Here is a 27,180-nt window from a genome sequence, read left to right as displayed (position 1 = left end):
GGGGGGGGGGGGGGGGAGGGGAGGTTTGTCAATAAATCTGCCTTCCAAAAGAGAAAACCACCTAAATAACCGGGTTTAAAATTAACCACGAAGACGAATGATGAGTTTGAAGTTTAGGAATGCGTAGGAAATTTCTGCTATTGATGGGGCGGGAAACAAGTAAATGATGACCATTGTATTTTGCTGTATTTATTTAGACGAGGTTCAAAACCAGTCCATGTAATAGAGCTATCTTTCTACATTTCCGACCAAAAATTGAGGAATAGGTTTATTAGTTTATCTGTGTAGAGTATTTGTTTCTCATGCAAGGTGCAAGGGTTATTTAATTTAGTAAAAAGTCAATCTTGTTGGACAGTTTTTGACTTTCCTTGTCGGCAACTTCATCTTTGTCATCGTCAGTGTTGCCACGACTGTGTGATGCAGGTACGACATATGGAGATTGAAGCTCTTCTTGAATGGCTATCTGGGTAACACTAGTTGATGAAGAATTCAGTACTTTTTCCCTATCGAACGCTTCTGAGCTCGGTACTCTTGAATTCGCATCCAAGTTGCTAATGATCCTTCTCCATCTAAATTGACAAGCATTTGGTGTACGGTCTTGGAAGAAGGAAGAAATTTCTCTCCACCCTAATTTCTGTACCTCTTTCAATTCTCTCAATACTTTGTCTTCGTCGGCCGACCATGTAGAAGACTGTTTGGATTTTCTTGGCATCCCGTGCATATTAGCGTATGGGGGATCTGTAACTGAATACGGTAGCACGTTGTAGTACATCTGCTGTGGAGGTTGAACCATTTGTGACAGTGAGGGTGCAGGATACTGATAGTAGCTCGCCATGTTCATCGGAGTATACTGTTGTTGTGGTAGCAGATGATGTGGTGGTGGATGGTGCTGTTGATTAAAAAGATATAACTCTTGGTTGGGAATATAGGCACCCGGCATTTGTTGTAGTGGGATTAGAGAAGGACGGTAGGGTCCTCCTTCAAGAATAGACGCCAGTTGAAACGATTGATTCAGTTGGTGTTGGGGAGAATGAAAATAATACTGGACATTCTGCTGGTGTTGGTAAGTTGGATTCATTGTATGTGTGTGTTGCAGTGGATGATGCGTCTGCGTCGGTTGATGTGTAGACAAACTTGGAATAGTTTGTTGACTGGTTGCAGTTGCCTGTAGTATATCTGAATCACGAATATCTAGTTCACTTTTGACGTGCCTTGAGGGAAGAGTCAAGCTTCGTCCCATATTTATATGTGGTAAGATGGGCAGCGCTTCTCGTTCTGGTACAAATGTCAGATTCAGATTCAGATTCAGATTCAGACTCGATGGCAAATCAGGGGCCAGCTTCTCCGTAGTAGCAGTTCTGTCCTGGGACGTTCTGGAGGTAAAAGACACATCTAATTTGCTGTCATCCTGATTTGAGATTGACTGTAATGAAGTATCCGACTCGCTTTGAATGGCCTCGGGTAAATTGGTTTGTTTTGTTATCAAATTTAGTGCTTCTGTTGATGGTTTGTATCTCAAGCTTCTCGGTTTCGCTATTCCCGCCTGTTCATTCTTGCGTTTTCTTTTTGGGTACGTAGAAGGTTTGAAAATGTCTTTATTCCCCATTAAAGTTATCATAGCCCGATCAATTGAGTTGCAAATGAGTGACTTTTTTTTTTAGACTTTGTAGTGAATGTAGTGTGTTTGTTTATCGAATGAGAATACTTGAATATGAACGATATGTGAAGTACCTAATAAATAACTTTGGACTGAAAATTTGAAAGATTGTCTTTTTGGGCAATACGAAGCGAGCGGATAGTGACACTAAATTTTGCACTAGTGGTGAGTGGTCTTAGTCTGTCGAACGGCGCTCTGCGTGAAATAGGTTTAATGAAGTGTGAGAAGCTTCAATAATTCACGAAATTGGAAAAAAAACCGCAAATGAATTGATTGCAGGACATAGGCACAGCTTACTTTTCAAGAAGCTTCCACTGAGCTTCTCATATATATATTTATTGACCTTTTCTATGATATAACGTCACCTATTTTTATTTTTAATTGAATTTTTTTTTTTTTTTTTTTGTTTTTTTCTTCTTTAGACGTATACAGTTCATATGAAATAATACAAAACTGAAAATGTAGTAGTAATAAATGTCACAGAAGGTAACAAAAGTGGTAATAAGAGGATGAAGGTTTGAATGCAGTCTAAAATAAATAAAACATTTAATTTTTTTTGGTTTTTTTTTTTTTTTTTTCTTTGGCTACTTTTTTCTCTATTTCTTTGTTTCTGCATGCAATGTTACACAAATAAGAAAGTCAATTCTTATGTGCCACAAACCCTAGATTCTAATTAAAGATAATAGAAGCATTAGTTCAATTCATGCATACAAAAAATATTCGGCTCATAATCTGAACTATCCCTGAACTTGCCTGGTCTACATATGCATGTAATCTTGAAAAAAGAGCATTGCAAATCAACAAATTGCGTAATATTTACTCTACTTGTAAGTTAAGCGCGGTACTTTCCGGTCCTACAGAAATTTACTGGCATTTCCTACCCGTTTCAATCGACCTAAATCTTATATACTTTAAGTCCGTCGGCTGACACAAAACCCACCCCCAAGGGTATACATTATCGTACTTTTGAAATTGTTTGAAATTATGCCATATGCCAAATGCTTTTTGGTCATAACCACCGTAATTATCAAGTGAGGATATAGTTTGGATGTGTGTGTGAGATCTGAAGATGAAGGAGTTACAGAAACCTGGCCATTCCTCTCTCACTGTATTATTGAAGCTGGCTATAGGGGCTACCTTTCGAACATGTACTGTCCGCCCTTCTCAGATTAATATTCACCAATTCAGTACATGTCATATTCCCCATTTCTGACTCCAAATTGAGTACAACACAAATCGGCTAGCTTAAGGAGTTTGAAGTTGAGCCGAGGTTCAAAAAAAAAAACTTTCACAACTCCAGAGACATAAGAGCCGCTCCAGCTACACCTTGTCGTCATACAAATGCACCAAGTCAGCAATTATTTCTATTCAAATCAATGGCTTTTGATGTAATGAACAAAGAGGACATTCGCTAATTTTTTACGCCTTAGCGCAAAATTGTGTTCTAGACTTGAGAAGAAAAAAGAATAAAGAATAAAAAATAAAAAAATAAAAAAAAAACAATAGGTGTCTGCGTAGAACCGGCGAAACGAGCGGAAAAAAAACCCTAAGCAACTAAGATTGAGATAGAGCAACAGAAGCCACAGGTTATGAACACTGATCCATGTGTTCTGTGATCCAAAGTGGAATGTTTATAATTTCCATAAATTGTGTGCCTTATTGTTTACATAACAATACATAGTCAAAAGATTAAGATTGAATAAATAATAAGTATCATAACCAGCAACAGTATTGACCAAACTAGAAAGCCAAACCACGTTTATTATTTTTTTTTCTTTTTTTTTTTAACGGAGCCACAGAAGACAAGTTCACCCGGTAAAGCCCGCACGCCAAGCCTGGCTTTATAGAGAAAGCAAACTCATATCTAAAGAATTTGAATCGTATTAGTTTTAACGGTTAGTTTTGTAATTACTCTTTTGCTTACGGTGTTGTCAGGCATTTCGCTTATATCATTAATTACGCGCCTAAATGGTGCGAATTTTTTCCGAGAGGGCTGTTTCTAAATTTAGATTCGAGTGGTAAATCTTGTTAACAGATTATCGGCAGAGGCTACTCAACATGATAGAGCATTAAGATAACGCAAAAGTGGTAAGTACCATATTTCACCAAAGCTGTTCTTGGGGTCATGCAAGTCAGTTTTGCAATTTGCAGCCCTGCATCTTGATTGCAGATTCTGTGCCATAAAAGGAACATGAAATCCAGAACCAGCTTCAAGCGGAGATATTGTCACAAGAGATTACACTTTCAATACTTGTTGCGCCTTGTTAAAAAAGAAAATAAAAAACAGTTAGCGAAGAACAGTTCGGCATTTGTGAGCTGCACGAACTTGTGAAACATTAATAGCCGAGAGGTATTTTTACAACAATTAAATGCATTTTCATTATATTAGGATTTGTATGTAAGTCGTTACAACTGCACCACGAAATAACTGGATTGCAATCATGATACCCTTTTCCCTCAAGCGTGTCCTGCTTATTTTATATCGTCACTTGTATCCACATTACGCACCACTTGAGCCAAATTTCTCTGCCCAATCTTCATATTCTTGAAGCCCTTCTTTCGACACACTTGGCCTGATATATTTTAAACTGTTTTCAAAATCCTGCAAACTGATAGGCCTTATCTGATCAGTGGGTGTCAGCAACAACTTGTCGCCTAAAGATCTTAATGGACCCATCGCTGAATCTTTTGCCAATGCCGTAATATCACTACCACTGAACCCTTCAGTCAATTGAATCAACTTGTCATAATCTTCATCCGACAACGTATTCTTCTGATACTGTAACAACTTCATAATTTGGTGTTTCCTCGCTTCTGCCTCCGGCAAGGGAATGTATTGTCGACGCACAAATCTCCTCCTTGCTGCTTCGTCAATAGACCATGGCAAGTTTGTGGCTCCGAGAATAAGTACACGCGATACATCTTCCCCGGAATCACGCCCGGCAGCAGCACTGGATAGTTCAGACCACTGAACAAGGAACTCATTCTTGATACGTCTAGTACTTTCGTTTTCACCATCGGATCTCGAAGACAAAATCGAATCAATCTCATCCATAAACACAATCGAAGGTGCCAACTTTCTTGCCAAGAGGAACAATGCCTTGACAAGTTTCTCTGACTCACCCAAATACTTTGAGGTTAATGATGAAGAGCTGATACTGAAAAATGTCGACTGTGATTCCGTTGCAACTGCTCTAGCCAACATTGTCTTCCCTGTCCCTGGTGGACCAAAAAGTAACATCCCCCTTGTCGGTTCCCTCAAACCTTTGAATAAATCTGGCCGCAAAAATGGATACACCACGGCTTCTTTCAATGAGTTTTTGGCACCTTCCAAGCCAACTATATCATCCCAGTAAACCTCATCTCCGCGAACAACAACGTCATTAAGAATGTTCTTCGCTGCAATTGGATCGAGTCCGCGTACAGATGCAATTAAAGCGTCCTGCTCCTTCTCTGTCGTTAACGAATGTACAGGATCTGCCACAGGTGCAAATTTGTCCCCGTCATAACCACTTAGCAAATCATCCATAGTAGGGCTATTGATCGATTCCTTCTCTTCCTCTGGCCCTTGCTTCGGGGGTACAGCTTTCTTCGAAGCTCCATTGGTTGCTCCATTGGTTGCTCCATTGGTTGCTGGTCGTGACTTCACTTGCGTGGTTTTAGGCTTGACGTAGTTATAGGTTATCGTCGGCTTTGGCTTAGCTTGCGAAGATGATGTCAGTGTGGGTTTTTTCAGTTGCTGCATCAACTTGTGTAGATTCAATGGCTTTGGTTTGTTGTACGTATATGGGCCCTTGGGCTTTGGACGCACATCGGTGGTGCTCTTTGAAATATGCTCGGGAATACCTCCCTTGTCATTTCTTGATTGAGTTGGTTTCTGAGGACTTTCTGAAACCATTTTTATTGTCAAATCATCCATAGATCGGTATACGTCTTTTGGCTCAGTAGTGTCGTCCATGTCTATTAAGTTGGGCTCTTCGTAATTTTCTGACAACCCTGATGAAGATCTTGACGAGTCAACTTTTTCCCAATTATCACCTCTTGCAGTATATGTGTCCTGATCAAAGTCAGCAAAGTAGCTCGATACTTCAACTTTGGGTGAAGCAGACATGTCAAATTTGTATTTATTTGGCTTCTGCCATGACTTTGACGCTGCTTGGGAAGCCTGTTGGACTGATTCTTTTGCTAGTCTGGAGCTCGGAACGCTGCTTCCTTTACTTGCGCTGCTACGCAACGATCTCATTAAAGGCCTCAGCAGAGATGCTGAACTTCCAAAGGAGTTGGATGGCAGTGATACCCTCAATGATGGCACACTCTTGTCTCTGGCACCTCTTGGTGGTGGTGGCACAGGTGGTGTTACACCATTTGCTTCCCGTTTCAGTTTTCGATTCTTTTCGTCTAGCCTGAGCTGAACCCTTATCAAATGTTTGACATTTTCATCACGTATTCCTTTTAGATTGTCCAATATGGTTTTCTCCTGTGGCTCCAATTTGGCGCTGTATTTGTCGAAAAGATCCAACTTGTATAGTAAAGTAGTATGTAGACTTTTCCATCCTTTCAATGCCTCGTCAACGTCATTTTCCTCTTCCAATGTCAAGTTCTTTATTGTCTCATTACAACAGTCGTTGTATGTTTGTTCGAGCTCCTCCAAAGTAACCTGAGCGGGTTTCTTTCTAAACATGCTACTGTGTAGTGAAACGATGTCTCTAATTTATAACTGGTAAACGTTGGCAAAAAAAGAGTGATTTATGTAATTGACTCCTCTCTGTTAAATAAAGAGATTGTGACTTGTATGTAAAGGGCGCTGCAAGGAAAGGAATGTGATGAATCTCGACCTTTGCTATTCTTTGATTAGAAGGAGCGAGTGTTTCTAATTTTTTTTTTTTTTTTTTTTTTTTTTTTCTTCCCTCTGTCATGATAAAAGAAGACCCCCTCTGTCGGGGAGATTATCGAAAAGTAAACACACGACATTAGTAAAGTCGTAGGACTTGGATTGGTCTGGAGAGAACCATCACCGCTGTAAGCTAAATCAAGCAAACCACGTTGTAATGCGCAAACTCTACAGTCCCCAGCATTACTGTTTAATTCGCTCAAAAACAAATGTCTACACAGCCGCATTGATAAGAAAATCTACAAATCTTTGGTGAGAAAATGTTGTGATATAACGGGATACTCAAAAGTTTCCTACCTTTTAAATATTCTTTTTAACCACTTTGATCTGACCGAAATGTAATCAACAATAAGTCAACAGCATGAACAAAAGCTAGAACCAAAACAGCTCTGACCTAAATCTCAAGATCAATAGTATCCCCCTAACTTAATAGGCGAGACGGGCAATCTTATAGCGAAACTCAAGCTCCCTTCATTGGACACTGAGTCCAAATCAAAGACGAGACTATTCCAACCAACCTGTCATACCAAGTAACTGAACTTATTGCCAAATTTTTCGGTGTGCAACTTTCTAAAGAATAAAAAGAAGAAGAAGAAGAGGAGTGAAAAAAAAAAAAAACCAACAAAAAAACAAAGAAGAAATATTTAAAGTGAAAAGTTTTTGCAGAGGGTAGTGTATTACTGTGTATAAAGTACGGGTGTGCGTGGATGCAGCAATATTTCTCGTTCTCCACGTCAAAGTTAATTTGAAATTCTCCAGCAAAACAAGATTCACCAAAACCTCACCAAAGTTTGCAATGGAGGTCACTGATGTACTCGCATTTGCTGTTAAAGTGCTCCAACGGGTCCTTGCAACTCTCATAGGCTTTGCTGTTGCTGCTCATGAGAGATATCCTGAGTACACAAATATCGTGTTTACAGTCATTGCTGGGTACATTGTGTACTCGCTACTTGTTAAATCGGCCAGAGCATGGATAAGGTTCACAGTAAGTCTTATCAAGCTGATAATGGTTGTGTCATTCGTTGTCTTGGCATATGCTATATCAGTAAGAGGTTGGGAAACTTTTTACAACTTTGACATCCCTCGAATTCAAAGTTTTGCATCAATGTTTTATAGTATTGGCAAAACCACAATGGGGTCCTTCGCCAAAGGTCAAGAGCAAAGCTATCACGAATATTGGCAAGCTGCGGAAGATGCGGCAAATGGTGGGAAAACGGGAAATCTCATTATTGATGAAGGACTAGATTATTTAAGGGAGAATATCGGAGGCGACACAATCGACCAAGGTATTGAGTACTTGAAGAACAAGGTTGATTTAAATGATGTTCAGAATTTACTACGCATGGTGAATAGAGGAAATTAAGCTGGTAAATATTGTTTTATAAATTGTTGGATCTATTGTCGTTTCACTTTCCAAACACGTCAGCTCTTCGTTGCTCTATCAACGGCATGTTTGTTCTAATCTTCTGTAACTGGTCGAAATCTAAAGTCGCATAGATGATCTCATAATAGTCACCATCATCATCAACAGTCAGTTCACCATCATTGAACTTTCTTGCTCTGGCTAAAACCGTACCCCATGGATCGACGACGATAGAGTCACCATAACTGACTCTTTCAATCACATCTCCTTTAGCATTGGTGCCAACATCATGATACCCGCATTGAGCTGCATTAACTACAAAACTTTGTGAATCCAAAGCACGAGCCCTGCTCAACACTTCCCAATGGGCCTCCCCTGTTTTGGTTGTAAAAGCACTTGGGAATGTTAGGATATTGGCACCAAGTTGGCGCAATCTCAAGCTAAGTTCGGGAAATCGGATGTCGTAGCAGATGGAAAGGCCGATAATGGCAACGTCATCAATTGCAGTTGGTCTAACAACTTCTTTTCCCGGTTCAACTGAGTTAGATTCTTTCAAAATAGGTCCATTGGGTACATCGACATCAAACAAGTGTAGTTTCTGATACCGAGATATAATCGATCCCGTTGGATCAATCAACAAGTGGACGTTTTCAACCTTGGTTGTGGAGGAGTTAGGTAAATGAATGCCAATCGAAACATAAGTAGACTGGTTTAGGGCTTTTATGTGGTTGAGTAGTGGGGCGAGGAATGTAGACTTGACTTGTTGCGATAACTCAAGCGAATGAGCTGCATTCTGAGACAAGTAGTCAGTAGCTTCTGGTAGGAAAAGAATGCGAGCGTGATTTTCAATGGCTTGGTTGAGAATCTTGTACACGATACGTAGATTGGATTTGATGTTTGACGACGAACATAGCTGACCAACGGCTATCTTCATTGTAGGATGTGTAGAGCCTGTAAAAGTGTGGGCTTCTTTTTTAGATTTGCTGAATCCCGCTACCATTTATTCACCAGAGCTGTTTCTTCCTAAATTGTGTTGGCTTGGGTCGACTCATGGCAACCACTCCAAACTCCTCTATTTGCTTGTTCAAGATGACCCACCTCAACCCAAAACCACCCTGTATTAACTTCAATAGCATTGATAAGCAGTGACACAAAAACTTTGTGCGTTGCATTCTATGACGAACGTTTGCAAAGTAAGTTTTGATGAGGGGAGTGAGCAGTACACACAGTCCAGTCTGTCCTCTGTTCTCCGCATTTCAGGAGTTCGTTATCAGAAGCACAAAGGATGTCTTTTGCCTTAGCTCAAAGACAACTACAATACCATCGCTATTTCTTAGCATTTATATTTATTCAAGAACTAAAAACTAATCGTAACAATCATCAAATTCGTTATATACAGAAATCAACTGCAAGCAGCTTCCCCTCATTTAAGCTCTGTTAACTGGACCAGCAGTGTGTATATCTTCTGAGGAGTAAATAGTTGGCTCAAAAGGTTCGGCATCGTCGTTGGTTGAAGATCTGGTGGAGCTGGTTGCAGAAGCATTGATGACGTCGTCGTTGGATACCAAAGACACATCGTTGATGTTGTTGTAGTTGTAGTTGACGCATCTTATCCTTGATGAGTAAAATTGCTTTGATATAAGTTGAGTGGATTGTGGTTTTGGGTACTTTGTGATTTGGTGTTTAGCAATTGGAACCCAATGCCTAGCAGCAGTTTGAATGTTGCTTATGCTGAGAATTCTTTGTGCAACCATTGTAATTAATATGAATAGTTAAGTGGTATAAAGTATAAAGTAGTTGGTTAAGATACTGGAAGAGTAACGGCAATCTCTGAAGAAAATATCATGGTGTATTTATACTGAAGCTGAGGATGTCGTGAAATTTGATTTCCTCCGTTTCTCCAGATTTTTTTTCTCTTCTATTCTTGTGTCAATCAAACCTATATGCAGTATTTAGTTAAGGCTGACTCATTTCATCATTCTTTAGAATGACTAGAGAAGCAAAATATTGTGTAACATTGTCTTTAATCGTAATTAAACCGAGCTTAAAAAAGATTTGTTTGTCCTCCCGGGTATCCGTCATATTTTACAAAGGATTCGCACATTAACTTCCGAACATTCTAAGAATTGTAGTTCGGGCCAAAAGCCGCTCTACGGTCGCAATGACCTCCGAAAGGGACGAAGATATGTACCCGCGTGTGTCTCTTGTGATTGTAACTGTCTTGCTTCAAGAGGTCTTATCAAAAAGTCATGCCATTATTGGCCTCCTTTTGTGCTGTGACTAAAAATAAAAAAAAGTTCCGTTTCTCCTACAATCAATTTATTTGTTCTCTCACATGCAAACAAACATTGAAGTTTTTCGCTTTATTCTACAAACTTCCATTCACCCAGGTACTGTTTGTTCATTTAGCCTGTTCTGTCAGTAGACTGGTTTAAGTTCCCACTCTCTACTTAGTCTTTTATTCAAATGCAACATATTGAGTACTGAACCTTTTTTGTGGTCGTCTGACGTTTTGTTTCTGTCCAATGAAATCTGGTTCCATCTTTGTTACTCATTTTTTTCGTCTTTCGTGGGGTGGTGGAACAAAAGTCCGAGGTACTAGCACTTATGTAATTTTTTCGGAACAGTTACCGTTGACACTTTCTTTACCTGTCGGGCATGTCTTGCCAAAACACTGAAAAGGGCAGCTATTTGCTGCTAGGTCCATCTCAATGTATGTTTCAAGACGGGTCTGGCTAGTATGGTTGTGCCGGTCTGTTTGTTTTAGAGAAGTTCCTGTTTTAGAGAAGTTCCTGTTTTAGAGAAGTTCCTCGGGATGAAAACTACCACGAACACAAGTATCTTGAAAACGGATGGGTCTCAACCTGGCCCGTCTTTTATCTCTTTCTTCCTCTCTCCCTCTCTATCTCTCTCTCTTTATCTCTCTCTCTTTCTTTGTAACCAATGTCGTCATGATGCTGCGGTTGTTCCACCTACGTCTGCTACTCAGTTTACACTACGACTCTTCGCCCTTAGACAATTTTGTTGACCAAAGCACACGACTCTTGAAAAACTATTGTGATACTTTTTCCCTCTCTCTCTCTCTCTCTTTCTCCACTGTCGAACAACTCTTACCCCAATAATTTGATTTAAACTACTAAAATCACTGGAGCATATTATCAGCACACTTCAAAAAGAACTAGCACGAACGAACTTTTCCTCACTCAACCACGAAACAGAAAATATCTCAATATTGCCAGGTGAGCTCAATTCAAAATGGGTACTGGGTGGGAATTAACCAAAGCTTTAAAAGACAAAATATTCCAATATGCTATTTACAACCAAACGCCAATATCTTTGCGACAAATGGTGCAGTTCGGCCCTACACCATCACCGGGATCGATCTTTCTAGCTTCCAAGTTTATTGTTGAGGAGTTACCGATAAGATTAGCCAAGAAGGTGAAGGATTTGGAGTATGCACCCTTGGGATTGAACGAAAGTCCATCCACCATAAAAGTTAAAGACTGGTATGCCCAGTCATTCCAAGAGTTGACGGAGTTGCCCAAGCCGGTGATTGATGAAAATTTGAAAAAATTGTTGTATAGTAATAATGGCAACAGTCAAGGGTTCAAGATTGATGATAAGGACGACCAACCGAATATCCAGGAAGAGATTCACAAGATTTCTGAGGTGCAAGAAGATAACCCAGCTATTAATAATGTATTTAGCGATGATGGAATAGTGGTTCGGCACCATCATCACCATCAAAACCTTGACCACACGAAACTACCCACCGTTAGCAAAACTAGAATACCGAGAAACGACCAAGAAAATACAACCATAAGAAGTGAATCGCCTACGTATGGCATGACCTATTTCCTGCCTTGTCCTACGAATATTGTATGGCCCAAAGAAGTCTACGCATACAATAAGACAGTGTTTGAAGCGTTGGAGAAGATCAAAAAGAGACATGATGCAACAGTCGCAACCATGGCTCAAGGAGTTCAAGAATGGAAATCTAAAAACAAAACTGTTTTTGTCAACTCGCAAATTCAAACTTTTCTTGACCGCTTCTACATGTCGAGGATTGGAATTCGGATGTTGATTGGCCAACATTTAGCATTGAATATGGCACAAAACTCGCCAACCAAGCAGCGGCTACTGAAACTTATCAACGGTGCTGAGGGAACCACGAAGAAACCAGGTAGGTCGAATTATGTTGGTGTCATTTGCACTGATTGTAATGTGGGTGAGATTGCTGAGGACGCCATTGAAACTGCAAAGTACATCTGTGAAGAGTTTTATGGGTTGTTTGAAGCACCTGAAATACAGTTGGTTGCACCACAGCAAGACATCAGTTTTATGTATGTTCCCGGACACTTGATCCACATGTTGTTTGAGACTTTGAAAAACTCCTTACGTGCAACCATTGAATTCCACACCCCAAAATTGAAGCAGAAGTATGTTGACGAACACCCGGGCACGAAGTTAGACGAGGTTGACATTAATGACTTGGAATACCCACCAATTAAAGTCATCATATCTGAGGGAACAGAAGATATCGCAATCAAAATCTCGGACGAAGGTGGAGGGATCCCCCGTTCGTCCTTACCCTTGATTTGGACATACTTGTACACGACCGTGAATGAAACACCCAAATTAGAACCAGAGTACAGCCAAACTAGCTTCAAAGCACCAATGGCTGGATTTGGTTACGGCTTGCCCATTAGTCGTTTATATGCACAATACTTTGGAGGTGACTTGAAGTTGATTTCAATGGAAGGTTACGGAACAGATGTGTATTTGCACTTGAACAGGTTGAGTAGCTCAAATGAGCCGTTACCATGACTAGACAGGTATTCGAGGAGTGTCAGGATAAGCACCTTCATGTCTTGTGTTGGTGTATACACTGTGCTCTTTGGATACTTGATGTGGGCTAGTTTTGCTTGATGTATAAGGTGTATAGAGTAGAGTCCAGAACATTGGTATAATGTATTTGGTTGTATATTGTGGTTGCAAAACAAAGCGTCGCGGGCGGTGGAGTATGGGGTAAAGATTTTGTGTAAGTTTTAAATAACCGAGGAGCGAGAGCAGCGACGTGTATTATAAAGAAGCGTCGGAGAAGGGCTCTCGTGGTGATGGTGCCACGTATGAAGAAGTTCATTTGGTAGAAGAGTTTTCTGCCGCGTGAAGGCTGCTTGTTAAGGAACTGTGTTACTACTATTTCAAACTCTGTATCACTTCTAGTTCATGTTACCGTTTGTGTATTCTACTTATATAGAGTAACAGAAACTGTTACAAGCGGGTAAGAAGAGAAGAGTTGGGAAGTTCTACACATTGTCTTATAACTCGTTGGTGCCAACCACATGCTTCCGCCCATTCCCTGCCAATCTTTGTACACATTGAATCAATTCGAAATTACTGTGTCAATCTAAATAAATGAAAGCAATGAGAAGGAAAAAAAAAAAAAAAAATTTAAAAACAACAGAAGAGAAAAACAAAAAAAAACAAAAAAACAAAAAAAAAAAGAGAATTGAACTCCACTTTTGCTTAAACAATCAATACTTAGCTCATCAATCACAAGAACCAATAATACACAGCATGTCATCATCAGCACCAAGAACCAAGCCCTGGGAAGTATCACTGGGCACCAGTGCAGCATCAACTCAACAATCTACAACTATGCCGGGGGGAATATCGGATTCAGCGACAACGGCGACAGGGGCAGGGACAGCGACATCAACAAATCCATCTTTACCTGACCGACCAACATCCCTTACAAACGAATTCAATAACATGGCACAAACGTCGCCATATGGAAACAACACTAACAACAACGCTTATGGGACGTCGTCAACGTATGGCAACGGCTATGGCTCATCTGGTTATGGGTCATCAATGTATGGGTCGGGCTATGGCTCTGGCTATGGTTCTGGTATGTATGGATCGGGATTTGGCTCAAGTATGTATGGAGGTTATGGCTCTGGGATGTATGGTTCGGGTTACGGTTCCGGAATGTATGGGCTGGGAATGTATGGGTCTGGGATGTATGGCGGAGGTTACGGTAGTGGAATGTATAATCAACCTGGTATGATGCAAGGAGGTTTTGGAGAAGGTACACAAGCGACATTTCATTTGATAGAGAGTATAATTGGAGCAGTTGGTGGATTTGCACAAATGTTGGAAGCTACGTATATGGCGACCCATTCTTCGTTCTTCACCATGGTCAATCTCGCTGAGCAATTTGGTAATTTGAAAAATGCCCTTGGATCTTTGCTTGGAATATTTGCCTTGATTAAGCTTGTCAAAAAGTTGTTTGCCAAACTAACGGGACAAGTTTACAACAATGGCATAAATTTTAATGAATTCAATAAATTCGAAGCCAAACAAAAAAAGTTGGAGGACCAAATCAAAAGAAACGGTGCAAACGGCAATAAACCACCCAGAATGTCCTTAAAACCACTACTTATCTTCCTTGCTGCATCGATTGGTCTTCCTTATTTGCTAAGCAAAGCAATACAAATGCTTAATGAACAAAACAGGCGCAAGATGGAAATGCTGCTGCAGCACCAGCAACAACAGCAACAACAATTGGGTGGTGCAAACTTTGACCCATCAAACTTGCAATTTGCCAAGGCTTTGTACGAATTCAATCCAGAAAACCCACAAATGGAAGCTGAATTAAAGCCTAATGAGCTAGTGGCAATTTTATCAAAACAGGATCCTGTAGGCAATGAATCCAAATGGTGGAAGGTTAGAACCAGGACAGGAAAAGTAGGTTACGTGCCGAGTAACTTTTTGACGGTAATTGAGCGAAAACTGCAACCACAATTGAAGCTGGCAGAGTCGGCGCCAGCAGTTGCTCAAACCATCAAGCCAGAACAAATGTTAGAGGAGTTCAAGAGTATGTAGAGTGTTCTTTAATTATTTGAATACGCAAAGTAATTCAAAGTGTAGAGATGCTCTACGATTGCTCGATTGAGATTAAATTATCCTGTTAAAGACTATATACTACAAACTTCATGCAAGCATAGGTGCAGGTCCAGGTCCAGGCCCCTCACAATCCATCGTCAGGACGGCACTGCTCACTCTCAACCTTTTCACCTTTATCTTTCAAGTTCTTGTACCCACGTTCGGCCACACGCACCTTGTGAATAGCATCACTGTGATGTTTCAAATGTTGTGCCACATCAATTCCTTCAGCGAGAATCTCTCCTGTTTTTTTATTCAACGTTGAAGCTGTCTCTGTAGCCCATTGCTTGATTGAGGGCTGGGTGTGCTGTTTGGCAACGTAATTGCGAAGTTGAGTAGTAGCCAAGGGGATCTGTCTTTTCAATTGCTTTGGAAACATTTTGAGATGTTACCGACTCAAGATTTGGAAAAGAAACAGGCTTTGGCGGAAGCACTACATATTTATAAGTGACATTTTTTACCCCTTGGTTTAGTCTACAGTTCTTTTGCAGCTTTTCTTCTCCCCATTTCCACTACTTAGTCATGCAGAATGTGGCTGGGTGTAGTTAATTACACACACCAACTAATCTCATGCATGCATATACGAAATGGAAGAGTCTGTAGCCTTATGTTCCCCACACCCACCCCTCCTTTCTATCCGCGACCAGCTCTTGTTACTACCGTTGTGTGTCTCAGTCAAAGACCAATAATAAGCACGCTGCATTGAATTGCAATCACTCATCTTAGTTCGAAGGGTTGATTCACGCTCAATTGTTCATCCTTACGTGGTTTACAAACAGTGAGGTAGTCATTCCATTTCTTTTAAAGCCATCTACTCTCCTCTGTCTGCTTAGCTTCATTGGACCGACAGCAATCCCCCCCCCCCCCCCCCCCCCCCCNTTGTGTCTGTGAAAAGTTTTCCTTTTCATTTTTACAGTACCCCCCCCCCCCCCCCCTCGTGCGGTTTGGTCACAACTTTTACCCTATTAGCCGGTGTTTTTTGTGTAATATTAAAAAATGCATAATGACGACATAGCTCACTTGCTACTCATAAGACCCTCAACACCCTCGACATGAATATCTCTTGGTCGGTAGAGAGAATTATAGTGCAAATGACAGCACCGAGAGTATTGAATACTTGATATGTCTTTGATCTAGTGAAAATTAGTTCGACGGTGTGCTTGTAATCCAAGGTCTTTGATTTGTTGCTATATCTTTGTGTATATGTGTGTAGCAAACACAGTTTTGTGTATTGCCTCGAGTAGTATAAGTAGCAATCAAAATCCTCCTCCCCGTCCAATTTGTCAAACTAATTCTCGACCTTTCACAACAACAACTTCGCAATGTTTCGCCAATCAGTTATTAGATCAATTAGACCAATTGCACACAGACCAGTTGTCATCTCAAGAAACTACGGTATCGTCGATGCTGCTACCCAAGCTGTGTTTGGAAAGAAAGGTTTAGAAGAAAAGAAGCGCAAGGAAGGCGAATTGGAAAACAAAGCTCAAGATATCAACTTGGACGGTGGAAGAAAAGCCGCCAGCAAATTGGATGATGCACAGGATGCAGCTCAAGATGCTAAAGAAACTGCCAAATCAAACCTCGAAGACGCCAAAGATGGTGCACAATCTACATTTCAAAGTGCCGCTGAAACCGTCAAGTCTGCTGCTGATACCGTCAACAAAAAGACTGGCAAAGTCTTAGCTGACACCATTGACAGTGCTCAAAAGACTGTTAACCCGTCTGATCTTGCAGACAAGGCTAAATCAGCCGCTGATTCAGTAAACAAGAAGACGGGAGAAGTTCTCGCTGACGGTATTGAAACAGCCCAACAAGCAGTGAAAACCAATGGTTCCAAACATGACGACATCGCTGAAAAAGCCAGAGAAACTGTTGAAAATGCTGCTGAATTATCTTACGAAAAGCGTATAGAATTGGAAGAGGCAGAGGGTAGAGAAGAGGTTAGAGAAAACATCAAAGGATATGCTAGTTTGCAAGATAAGGGAAGAAAAGCCCCAATTGAGCAAAACAGACCTGATGATGCTATGTAGAAAAAACCCTATACACAATTTATAATGAATAACAATCGGTTGTCTCATATTTTACCCTATTGCATATCACTATCACTCGAATCGTGTAAATCGTCGATGTTGGTAGTATGAGGAGAAAAATTGACTCTTCTAGCACTTCTACTTGACTCATTTGAGCCACTTCTTCTCCTTCTAGACTCCTGTTCCTCTTCATTATCATTCATCGACCTAGTCCTTCTCACTCGCCTTGAGTCTCGAAACCCCCTCCGCATGCGAGAAAAGCTTGAACCAGCCAAAGGATCAGGAAACGGGAATCGTTTTGGTAATACAATACTAGGATCTCTAGATCGCAAGGGACGTGATTGGTAAGGGGGTGTTGCCCAATTCTGGTCCATGTATGAATCGGTCACCGGAGTAACTCGTGGGTTAAATGGTCGCCTGAATGGTCGGAATATATCTGTTGAGTGGTTCATCAAATGCTCAACGATTTCAGACTCAGTATTATAATTGGCAACAGCATTCTCCGCTATATCTTCCCTCTTTGACACCTCAGGATTATTCCTCCTAGCCTCAACTTCCTTCCGGCACAAGGGGCACGACACGTGTGCTTTTAACCACTCAACGATACAAGATAGACCAAAGACATGTCCGCACTCCGGCATTTTAACTGCTATGTGCCCTTCTTTCTTGTATTGCTCTATTTTCCTTTCTTTTCTTTCCTTACTGTCGTTACAGTTGCGAGGAAATTGGTCATAAACAGTCACATTTTCAAACGTTGACAAGTTGCGCTGTGGGAACCTGCTATATAAACTCGCTCCAACATCAGTGGGGAAAAATAATGGAGGATCAGTAAACGTTGCTGACCTCTCTAGTGACTCCATTTGTAAGCCATACGTGTCTCGTAGTTTCAACTTGAACTCCTTATCCTGTGATAATAACTCCCTATGGTTCCCTCCATCAGGCAGTTCCGGGACCTCTTTGATGTCTATTTTCTCTGTCTGAAACCTGTCATAGCATATGGCACATTCTTTATCCATTAATTGCGACGCATCAACTTTAACGAGATTGGCAATAGCATCGTCCGAAGCCAGACGACTACCAAGCCCAGCCGCATCCAAAGCACGGTCAAACACATCACGCAACCAAAAGGGAATGTTGCTGGTATCTCCGTTTGAAACGTCAAAGTCAATAACCATAGGCGAGTCCATTATTGCTTGTTACAATTTTGAAATGTGGCTAAAAGGTTAGACTGTGAAGGAGAGCAAAAAGGAAGAAGAAAAAACAAAAAAATTGTACCAAATATTTATTCTCTATTCTTCAAGGCAGGTTACTCTACACAGGATACGTATGTACTCCCAACGATTGCCTAAACTGATTAATCTGGGTCTTTTCGTGGTATGATAAGCTCCTAAAATATTCTTCAGACATGTTTATGAACTCAAGCGCTTTCTTCGCCGTCTCAGCATCCATATTCCGCAACGCATTTTGCGTCTCTATAGGCAACTTCGGCCACGCAGCAGCAGCAGCAGCAGCAGCAGCAGCAGCTCCTCCCGTCATCTGCAGTTGCGCCATGTATGGAGAATTTCCATTAGTTGGAATTCCTAGCTGAGTTTGTGGCTGCAGATACAACGGTTGAGAGCTGGGTTGCGGTGTAGATGATGCAGACGGTGTGGACATGGAGGTGAGAACCTCGTTATCAACAAACCCCATCAACAACAACACTTGGGCTGCGCACACGGCAAAGTCTGGGTCCATTTGAGATAGGTTTTGTGCTTTCGATGGGTCAGCTTGTAAAAGGTTTTTCATAGCGGCGAGGGTTTCAACCAACTGCGCGGGTTGGATCTTACTTAGCGTAGCATTTATGTTGTCAGGAGTCGCAAATGGAAGGGTAGGCGCATATGGAAATGTCTTGGTGGCTTGGGTAAACTTCATGGGTACAGTTTCAGTTGGTCCGTTAACGGGTATGTTTGGGTTGAAACTGGATGCAGTTGGTACTGGCATTCCTTGATTTGGTATTGGAGAGTTTGCTCTTCCCATAAAGGGGCTTCCTCCCCCTGTCATTGCTGAAGGTAGTTGGACGTTTCTTGGTAACTTGTTTCTTCTTAGCGCAAGAATTCTTCTTGGTTCGGGAGATACGCCACTCCCCTTGAACGCCTCTTTCGATCCCTCTATCTTGAGGTGTCTAATTTTCCCATTGTCATATATGGAAATCGAGCCCAACAAGGGTGCTGCATTCCGGGCTTCCTGGGTGGATTGATATTCAACAAAGCAGTATCCCTTATTTTTACCATCGCCATCGGATCCTAATCTCACGTCTACAATTTTTCCTGACCCACAAACAACCGACTTGACAGTCTCCTCGTCCCATTCACGTGGAACCTGGCCAACAAAGAGAATACTAGAGTTGATTGGTATAGAAGGCATCTGTAATGAGGCTAAAGATGTGAGAAAAGATAGAGAATGGTTGTACTTCTATTTTTTTTTTTCGTTGAAGCTATTTTTTTTTTTTTTTATTTTACTGTCCTCTCCCTTTTGTGAGTTACATATCCACTACCGATTGACTTTAATTGTTCCACCTGTTCATTCTTTCTTGTATACCATTTGCTGCCACTGTCTATTCTTTGCTGTGCATGATCTAGATCATCAAAGATTTTGGAAACTGCAAGTCTCATTTCCCTCTCTCTTCTTCCAATTTTTTCCTGAATCTCTGGAGAGTCAAAATGGTTGTATGAAGCAAGCTCATCTCTCGTTCTTTTCAAAGTCTTGCAGGCGGCATTCAACTGGAGGATGGACTTATGAGTCAATATGCCAGTATCTGACGACTCTGTTGTACCAGTGATTCCAATCAACTCATTATACGAGTTCTTTAATGGATTGGTGATATAGTCCAGTTGTAGACGTTTTGTTTCGTAATATGTTGGAGCTGATTTGAGCTCCATAGTTGGCTGCAATCCATACGGAGTGTAATGGAAATGAGCTTCCGTTAAAAGAGATCTTTCCACATCAATCGGAGTATAAGTTTGTATGACAAGCAGCCACCAGGAAGGCAAGCTGGTGTCAAAGATGAGAATGTGGACCAATTGATAGACAAGTTGAAGCAGTTGAAGGCTTTATAGACGTTGAATAATATATTTTAGTCGAGTTTTGTAACTTACAGCTCTTGTGCGTAGTTTGGAATTTTTCACAGTTATGGGACCAAAACCTACTATAATTGTTAAGCAAACTACGCAATGACAACACTTGAGGCATCAATCAAATTTGTATCCAAAGCCATCGACCTTCATGATTTCAAACATGCCTTGAAACCGTTGACTGTGGGTGTTTCTGGACCTCAAGGCTCGGGTAAAACATATTTGGCGTCGCACTTGACCCAGACGTTACGAGATAACTACCCCAAACTAAGATTCATTCAGTTCCTGGTTGATGATTTTTATCTCAAACGCTCAGAGCAAGAGAAGGTAACCCAGGAAGCAGCACAAGATGACAATAAGCTACTTTTCGGAAGAGGTCTACCAGGAACGCACGATTTGAGTTTGTTACAATCGGTTCTCCACCGGATTTGTAACAACTACAAAAATGATTGGGTGCCTGTAACAATTCCTTTCTATGACAAATCGGCGTTTGGCGGCTTGGGAGATCGCCTGAGTACGGAGGGGTGCACTCTCAACGAACCAGTCGATGTCGTGATTTGTGAAGGTTGGTTCAATGGTTTCATGCCATTGGACCAGAATTTGTTGAGCATACGATACTTCACAAGCCCAGTTGACTCAATCTTACAACGTCACAGACTATACCAATTGCAGGATATAAACTTACGGCTTTCAAAGTATTCCTCTATTTGGGAAATGTTTACACACTTTGTTATTCTACAAACTGACACAGTCGAGAATGTTTACAAATGGAGGATTGAGCAAGAACATGCTTTGATTGCTTTGAAAGGCCAGGGAATGTGTGACGAGGAGGTGAAACTGTTTGTGGACAGGTATATGCCAATGTACCTTCTCTACTACAGTGATCTTTGCGAGAATGGTCTCCCCAACACAGAATGCTTGATTTTGCCAATTAACATCAATCGGGAGTTGAAAGACTCGCGAGAAACAGCTCTGTAGTTAGTATATAAGAATGCACGTTTATGATTGTACATCGCTGAGCCGAAGTGTTTGTTGATGATTTTACTGATTTACGCGATCTCTTCGCAGAAAGCATTTTCATCACCACCTGGTTCACACATTGAAAACGATATGACCACTGAGACAGAATTAACCGCAGGTATGTATCAGCGGTTACTTTTATATACTCGGACTCCCTGATTACTGACATTTTGATAGATGAGATTGCGTTGTACGACAGGCAAATCAGATTGTGGGGGATGGCAACCCAGTTGAGACTACGGTCAACGAAAATCTTAGTCATAAATCTCGGAGCAGTGGGGACTGAATGTGTCAAAAACTTGGTCTTGGGTGGATTGAACTCAATAGAGATTCTTGACAGCTCCGTTGTTAAAGAGGAAGACTTCACAGCCCAATTCTTTTTGCCAAATGATTTGTCTATAGTGGGACAGTTGAAATTGCCATTGGTGGTTGACAATATCAAGGAATTAAACACCAAGGTTGATTTGAGTATCAACACGACGCACTTGGATGATGCACTTTCAAACCCTAACTATTTCAAAAAATTCGATTTTGTTGTTGCTACGGAGATTAGTAAGCCCCAAATCTTTCGACTTAATGAAATCACGAGAAAGTTGAACATTCCACTCCACGTAAGTGGGATGCATGGATATTTTGGTTACATCATAGCCGACCTCATCCAACACACGTCCTACAACGAATACAATAAAAGTTCAAAACCACGGAAAGTGAACGTGGAGATGGCACGAAACAAAAAAATAACTGCAGTCAAGCCTGATCGTGAAAAGCACGTTGATGTGGTCACTGTTGAGGATGTGTTTTCCCCGCTTGAACATGTATTCCGCTCACAGGAAATCGCAAAGTACGCAAGCCAGAGAGAGTTGCGCAGGTGTAGCGTGTTGCCGATCATCTTTGCTTTATTTGACATCTCCAGGCCCTCGAAGCCTAGTGACGAAGTCGATATCGATCTATTGACGGAAAAGGTGAAAGAAACATACAGGACTTTGAACCTACCTTTGTCGTCGTTTTCGGAGGATGACATCAAGAAATTGAGTCAACAAGCATTTGCTGAATTTTCGCCGACAGCTGCTGTATTAGGTGGAACTTTGGCCCAAGAGGTTATACGATTCTTGAGTAAAAACAACACGCCTATGAACAATGTTATCATATTGGATGCGACAAAGGCCGTAATGCCAATTTATTCTATGTGATGGGTACAAAATACATTAGATTCTACTTATTAGGTGTACTAGTTCGTGCCTTGCGCTTTTTGAAATGTGCAGTGTCTTTTAAAAATTTGAAGGAATCTCCAAGTTCAGTTTCTAGTTGCTTATTTGCAACTTCCAAGCTCCTAATTTCTTTAAAGAGTGTTTGGCTTTCAGCTTCAAATTTGGCTCTTTTCGATGCTTGAACAATCTCGTATTCGTCACACTTTCTTCTTGCATCCTGTAGACGTTCACTCAAATTGGTTTGCTCTTGCTTGGATTCCTTCAAGGCGTTGAGTGAGTTTTTCTACTCCTTATTAGTGAAGTTTCTTTCGTCATCTTTCGATTTAATTCGTGAAATGAACTGCTTAATCTGTTTTTCTAGCTCCCATATCTTCACTTGATTCAGTACGTATGACTTTTTCTCTTTTGAATCGAGGGTATTCCGAAATTCTGAAATCTCGCGTTCTTTTTCCTCTATTGACGACTCTAATTGTTCCACCTGTTCATTCTTTCTTGTATACCATTTGCTGCCACTGTCTATTCTTTGCTGTGCATGATCTAGATCATCAAAGATTTTGGAAACTGCAAGTCTCATTTCCCTCTCTCTTCTTCCAATTTTTTCCTGAATCTCTGGAGAGTCAAAATGGTTGTATGAAGCAAGCTCATCTCTCGTTCTTTTCAAAGTCTTGCAGGCGGCATTCAACTGGAGGATGGACTTATGAGTCAATATGCCAGTATCCGGCGACTCTGTTGTACCAGTGATTCCAATCAACTCATTATACGAGTTCTTTAATGGATTGGTGATATAGTCCAGTTGTAGACGTTTTGTTTCGTAATATGTTGGAGCTGATTTGAGCTCCATAGTTGGCTGCAATCCATACGGAGTGTAATGGAAATGAGCTTCCGTTAAAAGAGATCTTTCCACATCAATCGGAGTATAAGTTTGTATGACAAGCAGCCACCAGGAAGGCAAGCTGGTGTCAAAGATGAGAATGTGGACCAATTGATAGACAAGTTGAAGCAGTTGAAGGCTTTATAGACGTTGAATAATATATTTTAGTCGAGTTTTGTAACTTACAGCTCTTGTGCGTAGTTTGGAATTTTTCACAGTTATGGGACCAAAACCTACTATAATTGTTAAGCAAACTACGCAATGACAACACTTGAGGCATCAATCAAATTTGTATCCAAAGCCATCGACCTTCATGATTTCAAACATGCCTTGAAACCGTTGACTGTGGGTGTTTCTGGACCTCAAGGCTCGGGTAAAACATATTTGGCGTCGCACTTGACCCAGACGTTACGAGATAACTACCCCAAACTAAGATTCATTCAGTTCCTGGTTGATGATTTTTATCTCAAACGCTCAGAGCAAGAGAAGGTAACCCAGGAAGCAGCACAAGATGACAATAAGCTACTTTTCGGAAGAGGTCTACCAGGAACGCACGATTTGAGTTTGTTACAATCGGTTCTCCACCGGATTTGTAACAACTACAAAAATGATTGGGTGCCTGTAACAATTCCTTTCTATGACAAATCGGCGTTTGGCGGCTTGGGAGATCGCCTGAGTACGGAGGGGTGCACTCTCAACGAACCAGTCGATGTCGTGATTTGTGAAGGTTGGTTCAATGGTTTCATGCCATTGGACCAGAATTTGTTGAGCATACGATACTTCACAAGCCCAGTTGACTCAATCTTACAACGTCACAGACTATACCAATTGCAGGATATAAACTTACGGCTTTCAAAGTATTCCTCTATTTGGGAAATGTTTACACACTTTGTTATTCTACAAACTGACACAGTCGAGAATGTTTACAAATGGAGGATTGAGCAAGAACATGCTTTGATTGCTTTGAAAGGCCAGGGAATGTGTGACGAGGAGGTGAAACTGTTTGTGGACAGGTATATGCCAATGTACCTTCTCTACTACAGTGATCTTTGCGAGAATGGTCTCCCCAACACAGAATGCTTGATTTTGCCAATTAACATCAATCGGGAGTTGAAAGACTCGCGAGAAACAGCTCTGTAGTTAGTATATAAGAATGCACGTTTATGATTGTACATCGCTGAGCCGAAGTGTTTGTTGATGATTTTACTGATTTACGCGATCTCTTCGCAGAAAGCATTTTCAACACCACCTGGATCACACATTGAAAACGATATGACCACTGAGACAGAATTAACCGCAGGTATGTATTAGCGGTTACTTTTATATACTCGGACTCCCTGATTACTGACATTTTGATAGATGAGATTGCATTGTACGACAGGCAAATCAGATTGTGGGGGATGGCAACCCAGTTGAGACTACGGTCAACGAAAATCTTAGTCATAAATCTCGGAGCAGTGGGGACTGAATGTGTCAAAAACTTGGTCTTGGGTGGATTGAACTCAATAGAGATTCTTGACAGCTCCGTTGTTAAAGAGGAAGACTTCACAGCCCAATTCTTTTTGCCAAATGATTTGTCTATAGTGGGACAGTTGAAATTGCCATTGGTGGTTGACAATATCAAGGAATTAAACACCAAGGTTGATTTGAGTATCAACACGACGCACTTGGATGATGCACTTTCAAACCCTAACTATTTCAAAAAATTCGATTTTGTTGTTGCTACGGAGATTAGTAAGCCCCAAATCTTTCGACTTAATGAAATCACGAGAAAGTTGAACATTCCACTCCACGTAAGTGGGATGCATGGATATTTTGGTTACATCATAGCCGACCTCATCCAACACACGTCCTACAACGAATACAATAAAAGTTCAAAACCACGGAAAGTGAACGTGGAGATGGCACGAAACAAAAAAATAACTGCAGTCAAGCCTGATCGTGAAAAGCACGTTGATGTGGTCACTGTTGAGGATGTGTTTTCCCCGCTTGAACATGTATTCCGCTCACAGGAAATCGCAAAGTACGCAAGCCAGAGAGAGTTGCGCAGGTGTAGCGTGTTGCCGATCATCTTTGCTTTATTTGACATCTCCAGGCCCTCGAAGCCTAGTGACGAAGTCGATATCGATCTATTGACGGAAAAGGTGAAAGAAACATACAAGACTTTGAACCTACCTTTGTCGTCGTTTTCGGAGGATGACATCAAGAAATTGAGTCAACAAGCATTTGCTGAATTTTCGCCGACAGCTGCTGTATTAGGTGGAACTTTGGCCCAAGAGGTTATACGATTCTTGAGTAAAAACAACACGCCTATGAACAATGTTATCATATTGGATGCGACAAAGGCCGTAATGCCAATTTATTCTATGTGATGGGTACAAAATACATTAGATTCTACTTATTAGGTGTACTAGTTCGTGCCTTGCGCTTTTTGAAATGTGCAGTGTCTTTTAAAAATTTGAAGGAATCTCCAAGTTCAGTTTCTAGTTGCTTATTTGCAACTTCCAAGCTCCTAATTTCTTTAAAGAGTGTTTGGCTTTCAGCTTCAAATTTGGCTCTTTTCGATGCTTGAACAATCTCGTATTCGTCACACTTTCTTCTTGCATCCTGTAGACGTTCACTCAAATTGGTTTGCTCTTGCTTGGATTCCTTCAAGGCGTTGAGTGAGTTTTTCGTATCAATTGACTCTCTATGTATAATATAACTCAACTACATTATTCCTATACAACTCTCTCAGCTCCACTCAACTTCACAGCAGCCCCATATTTTTGCAACTTGGTAAGTAAAGTGTCACCTTGCTTGATCAACAAATGATATTGGTTATTCTTGTTGTCGGGTCTGTTTGTTTCTATAATTCCATTAACCTTGTCAATAACACAATTGAGCTTTTTGTTTGGAATGAACCTGCATAAATCCTGGTCCAAGAAATCTTCACTGATATTGAAGTTGGCAGCCATTGACTTCAACGACAAGGACTTGTAACTCTCCAACAATTGACCATAAGCTTTGCATCTCATTTCTCGAAGGAAATAATTTGCATGAGCATGCAAATACTTATTTGGCAATAGCAACTGGTCATACGATTGTAAAAGGTAGTCAAACAAGCAGTTGTACTGGCATGTGTATAAAGAGTTTGTCAAGTTGAGTAAAGGCTCCAACTCTGGGGCTGATGAGTAGATCGACAAGATTTCTGGTGAATCAATGATCTTTTCCTTCAAGTCAACTCTGTCCAATGAAATCACACCCGCGACTATAGCATAATGTGCAATTTGTTCATATGTGCACAATTCGGTCGATGTAAAAGTGGCCAACGAATCTGTGAGTAGCTTTGATGCTTCGGAAAAGTTTCTGGTGGCAAGCAAATAAATTCCATTGTAAGCCTTGAACCTATTACGACGTTCCCAGTCACCACCCTTTTCAATGAGAACAGACACTTGGTCAAGGTCCTTACGAACTTGTGGTAAATCATTGAAGAAAAAATCAAGTCGGGTCAAGGTCAACAAATTGTCAATCTTTTTCCCAGTATCAGATGTCAATTCCACCGCTCTGTTCAACGTTTCCGTAGCGTTGGCTCTATCAATGATTTTTGTATAGTACTCAGCCAATTTTGTCGTCGTGGTAACAACATCCAATTCGGTTTCCTCTTCGCCTTCAGCCTCTTTAATCTGCAGCTTCAATTCGTTAATCTCCTCCTCATTCTTTGCAACGAGCTCTTGGTGGAGACTTTCATCAAAGGGGAAGTCCTTTACTTGTTCGTGTAAATACTTGTAGTATGGAGCAAGATGATCGCTTTTGACTGCATGTACCAAATCATCCACAATCTTCTTTCTTTCTTCGGCTGAGATTGACGTAGTAAGTAAAAACTCCTTCTCCGATAACTTATGATTAGGGATATGGGGAACGTCTGATTCTATTTCCATGGTGGCGTGATTCTTCTCTGATAAAGTGTAACAACAAAACTATTGAGAGAGACAGAGAGAGAAAAAAAAAAAAAAAAAAAAAAAAGGTCAATTTAATGGATTTTTTTTTTTTTTTCCAAATCTATTGCAAATTTGTTTTTTTTCCGGGTTTTTTTTTTT

The 27,180-nt window shown here is 40.9% G+C and overlaps 16 protein-coding genes across 16 annotated transcripts; 6 read left to right on the top strand and 10 right to left on the bottom strand. All coding sequences in view use genetic code 12, as the record gives it.

The window, feature by feature from the left end:
* Positions 1-322: 322 nt before the first annotated feature.
* Positions 323-1,618, bottom strand: KGF57_004629 (SANT/Myb-like DNA-binding domain-containing protein; the record flags this gene model as incomplete). Its single annotated transcript, XM_051754159.1, has 1 exon — positions 323-1,618. The coding sequence occupies one exon, from the start codon at positions 1,616-1,618 to the stop codon at positions 323-325; it is 1,296 nt and encodes a 431-aa protein (XP_051606961.1).
* A 2,539-nt stretch (positions 1,619-4,157) lies between these two features.
* YTA6 (putative AAA family ATPase) lies at positions 4,158-6,338 on the bottom strand (the record flags this gene model as incomplete). Its single annotated transcript, XM_051754158.1, has 1 exon — positions 4,158-6,338. One exon carries the CDS (start codon positions 6,336-6,338, stop codon positions 4,158-4,160), a length of 2,181 nt encoding a protein of 726 aa, XP_051606960.1.
* Positions 6,339-7,344: 1,006 nt separating this feature from the next.
* Positions 7,345-7,911, top strand: KGF57_004627 (uncharacterized protein; the record flags this gene model as incomplete). Its single annotated transcript, XM_051754156.1, has 1 exon — positions 7,345-7,911. The coding sequence occupies one exon, from the start codon at positions 7,345-7,347 to the stop codon at positions 7,909-7,911; it is 567 nt and encodes a 188-aa protein (XP_051606959.1).
* A 43-nt stretch (positions 7,912-7,954) lies between these two features.
* On the bottom strand, positions 7,955-8,845 carry NIT2 (putative hydrolase; the record flags this gene model as incomplete). Its single annotated transcript, XM_051754155.1, has 1 exon — positions 7,955-8,845. One exon carries the CDS (start codon positions 8,843-8,845, stop codon positions 7,955-7,957), a length of 891 nt encoding a protein of 296 aa, XP_051606958.1.
* Positions 8,846-9,338: 493 nt separating this feature from the next.
* KGF57_004625 (uncharacterized protein) lies at positions 9,339-9,665 on the bottom strand (the record flags this gene model as incomplete). The annotated part of the gene is made up of 1 exon (XM_051754154.1): positions 9,339-9,665. One exon carries the CDS (start codon positions 9,663-9,665, stop codon positions 9,339-9,341), a length of 327 nt encoding a protein of 108 aa, XP_051606957.1.
* Positions 9,666-11,166: 1,501 nt separating this feature from the next.
* On the top strand, positions 11,167-12,738 carry PDK2 (protein kinase; the record flags this gene model as incomplete). The annotated part of the gene is made up of 1 exon (XM_051754153.1): positions 11,167-12,738. One exon carries the CDS (start codon positions 11,167-11,169, stop codon positions 12,736-12,738), a length of 1,572 nt encoding a protein of 523 aa, XP_051606956.1.
* Positions 12,739-13,491: 753 nt separating this feature from the next.
* Positions 13,492-14,802, top strand: PEX13 (peroxin; the record flags this gene model as incomplete). Its single annotated transcript, XM_051754152.1, has 1 exon — positions 13,492-14,802. One exon carries the CDS (start codon positions 13,492-13,494, stop codon positions 14,800-14,802), a length of 1,311 nt encoding a protein of 436 aa, XP_051606955.1.
* A 145-nt stretch (positions 14,803-14,947) lies between these two features.
* On the bottom strand, positions 14,948-15,241 carry KGF57_004622 (uncharacterized protein; the record flags this gene model as incomplete). Its single annotated transcript, XM_051754151.1, has 1 exon — positions 14,948-15,241. The coding sequence occupies one exon, from the start codon at positions 15,239-15,241 to the stop codon at positions 14,948-14,950; it is 294 nt and encodes a 97-aa protein (XP_051606954.1).
* Positions 15,242-16,184: 943 nt separating this feature from the next.
* Positions 16,185-16,892, top strand: ASR2 (Asr2p; the record flags this gene model as incomplete). Its single annotated transcript, XM_051754150.1, has 1 exon — positions 16,185-16,892. The coding sequence occupies one exon, from the start codon at positions 16,185-16,187 to the stop codon at positions 16,890-16,892; it is 708 nt and encodes a 235-aa protein (XP_051606953.1).
* A 56-nt stretch (positions 16,893-16,948) lies between these two features.
* KGF57_004620 (uncharacterized protein) lies at positions 16,949-18,079 on the bottom strand (the record flags this gene model as incomplete). The annotated part of the gene is made up of 2 exons (XM_051754149.1): positions 16,949-17,449; positions 17,516-18,079. The coding sequence occupies 2 exons, from the start codon at positions 18,077-18,079 to the stop codon at positions 16,949-16,951; spliced, it is 1,065 nt and encodes a 354-aa protein (XP_051606952.1).
* Positions 18,080-18,203: 124 nt separating this feature from the next.
* On the bottom strand, positions 18,204-19,295 carry KGF57_004619 (cleavage polyadenylation factor subunit; the record flags this gene model as incomplete). Its single annotated transcript, XM_051754148.1, has 1 exon — positions 18,204-19,295. The coding sequence occupies one exon, from the start codon at positions 19,293-19,295 to the stop codon at positions 18,204-18,206; it is 1,092 nt and encodes a 363-aa protein (XP_051606951.1).
* Positions 19,296-19,381: 86 nt separating this feature from the next.
* On the bottom strand, positions 19,382-19,810 carry KGF57_004618 (uncharacterized protein; the record flags this gene model as incomplete). Its single annotated transcript, XM_051754147.1, has 1 exon — positions 19,382-19,810. The coding sequence occupies one exon, from the start codon at positions 19,808-19,810 to the stop codon at positions 19,382-19,384; it is 429 nt and encodes a 142-aa protein (XP_051606950.1).
* Positions 19,811-20,101: 291 nt separating this feature from the next.
* Positions 20,102-22,212, top strand: KGF57_004617 (uncharacterized protein; the record flags this gene model as incomplete). The annotated part of the gene is made up of 3 exons (XM_051754146.1): positions 20,102-20,833; positions 21,071-21,140; positions 21,200-22,212. 3 exons carry the CDS (start codon positions 20,102-20,104, stop codon positions 22,210-22,212), a joined length of 1,815 nt encoding a protein of 604 aa, XP_051606949.1.
* Positions 22,213-22,513: 301 nt separating this feature from the next.
* KGF57_004616 (HDA3) lies at positions 22,514-23,071 on the bottom strand (the record flags this gene model as incomplete). Its single annotated transcript, XM_051754145.1, has 1 exon — positions 22,514-23,071. The coding sequence occupies one exon, from the start codon at positions 23,069-23,071 to the stop codon at positions 22,514-22,516; it is 558 nt and encodes a 185-aa protein (XP_051606948.1).
* A 291-nt stretch (positions 23,072-23,362) lies between these two features.
* KGF57_004615 (AOS1) lies at positions 23,363-25,473 on the top strand (the record flags this gene model as incomplete). The annotated part of the gene is made up of 3 exons (XM_051754144.1): positions 23,363-24,094; positions 24,332-24,401; positions 24,461-25,473. The coding sequence occupies 3 exons, from the start codon at positions 23,363-23,365 to the stop codon at positions 25,471-25,473; spliced, it is 1,815 nt and encodes a 604-aa protein (XP_051606947.1).
* Positions 25,474-25,821: 348 nt separating this feature from the next.
* On the bottom strand, positions 25,822-27,021 carry RPN7 (proteasome regulatory particle lid subunit; the record flags this gene model as incomplete). Its single annotated transcript, XM_051754143.1, has 1 exon — positions 25,822-27,021. The coding sequence occupies one exon, from the start codon at positions 27,019-27,021 to the stop codon at positions 25,822-25,824; it is 1,200 nt and encodes a 399-aa protein (XP_051606946.1).
* Positions 27,022-27,180: the final 159 nt, after the last annotated feature.

The sequence above is a fragment of the Candida theae genome (genome assembly GCF_024610275.1).
Source record: "Candida theae strain CBS 12239 chromosome Unknown scaffold18, whole genome shotgun sequence".
Lineage (NCBI taxonomy): Eukaryota > Fungi > Ascomycota > Pichiomycetes > Serinales > Debaryomycetaceae > Lodderomyces > Lodderomyces theae.
This window is presented reverse-complemented; position numbering and strand designations above follow the sequence as displayed.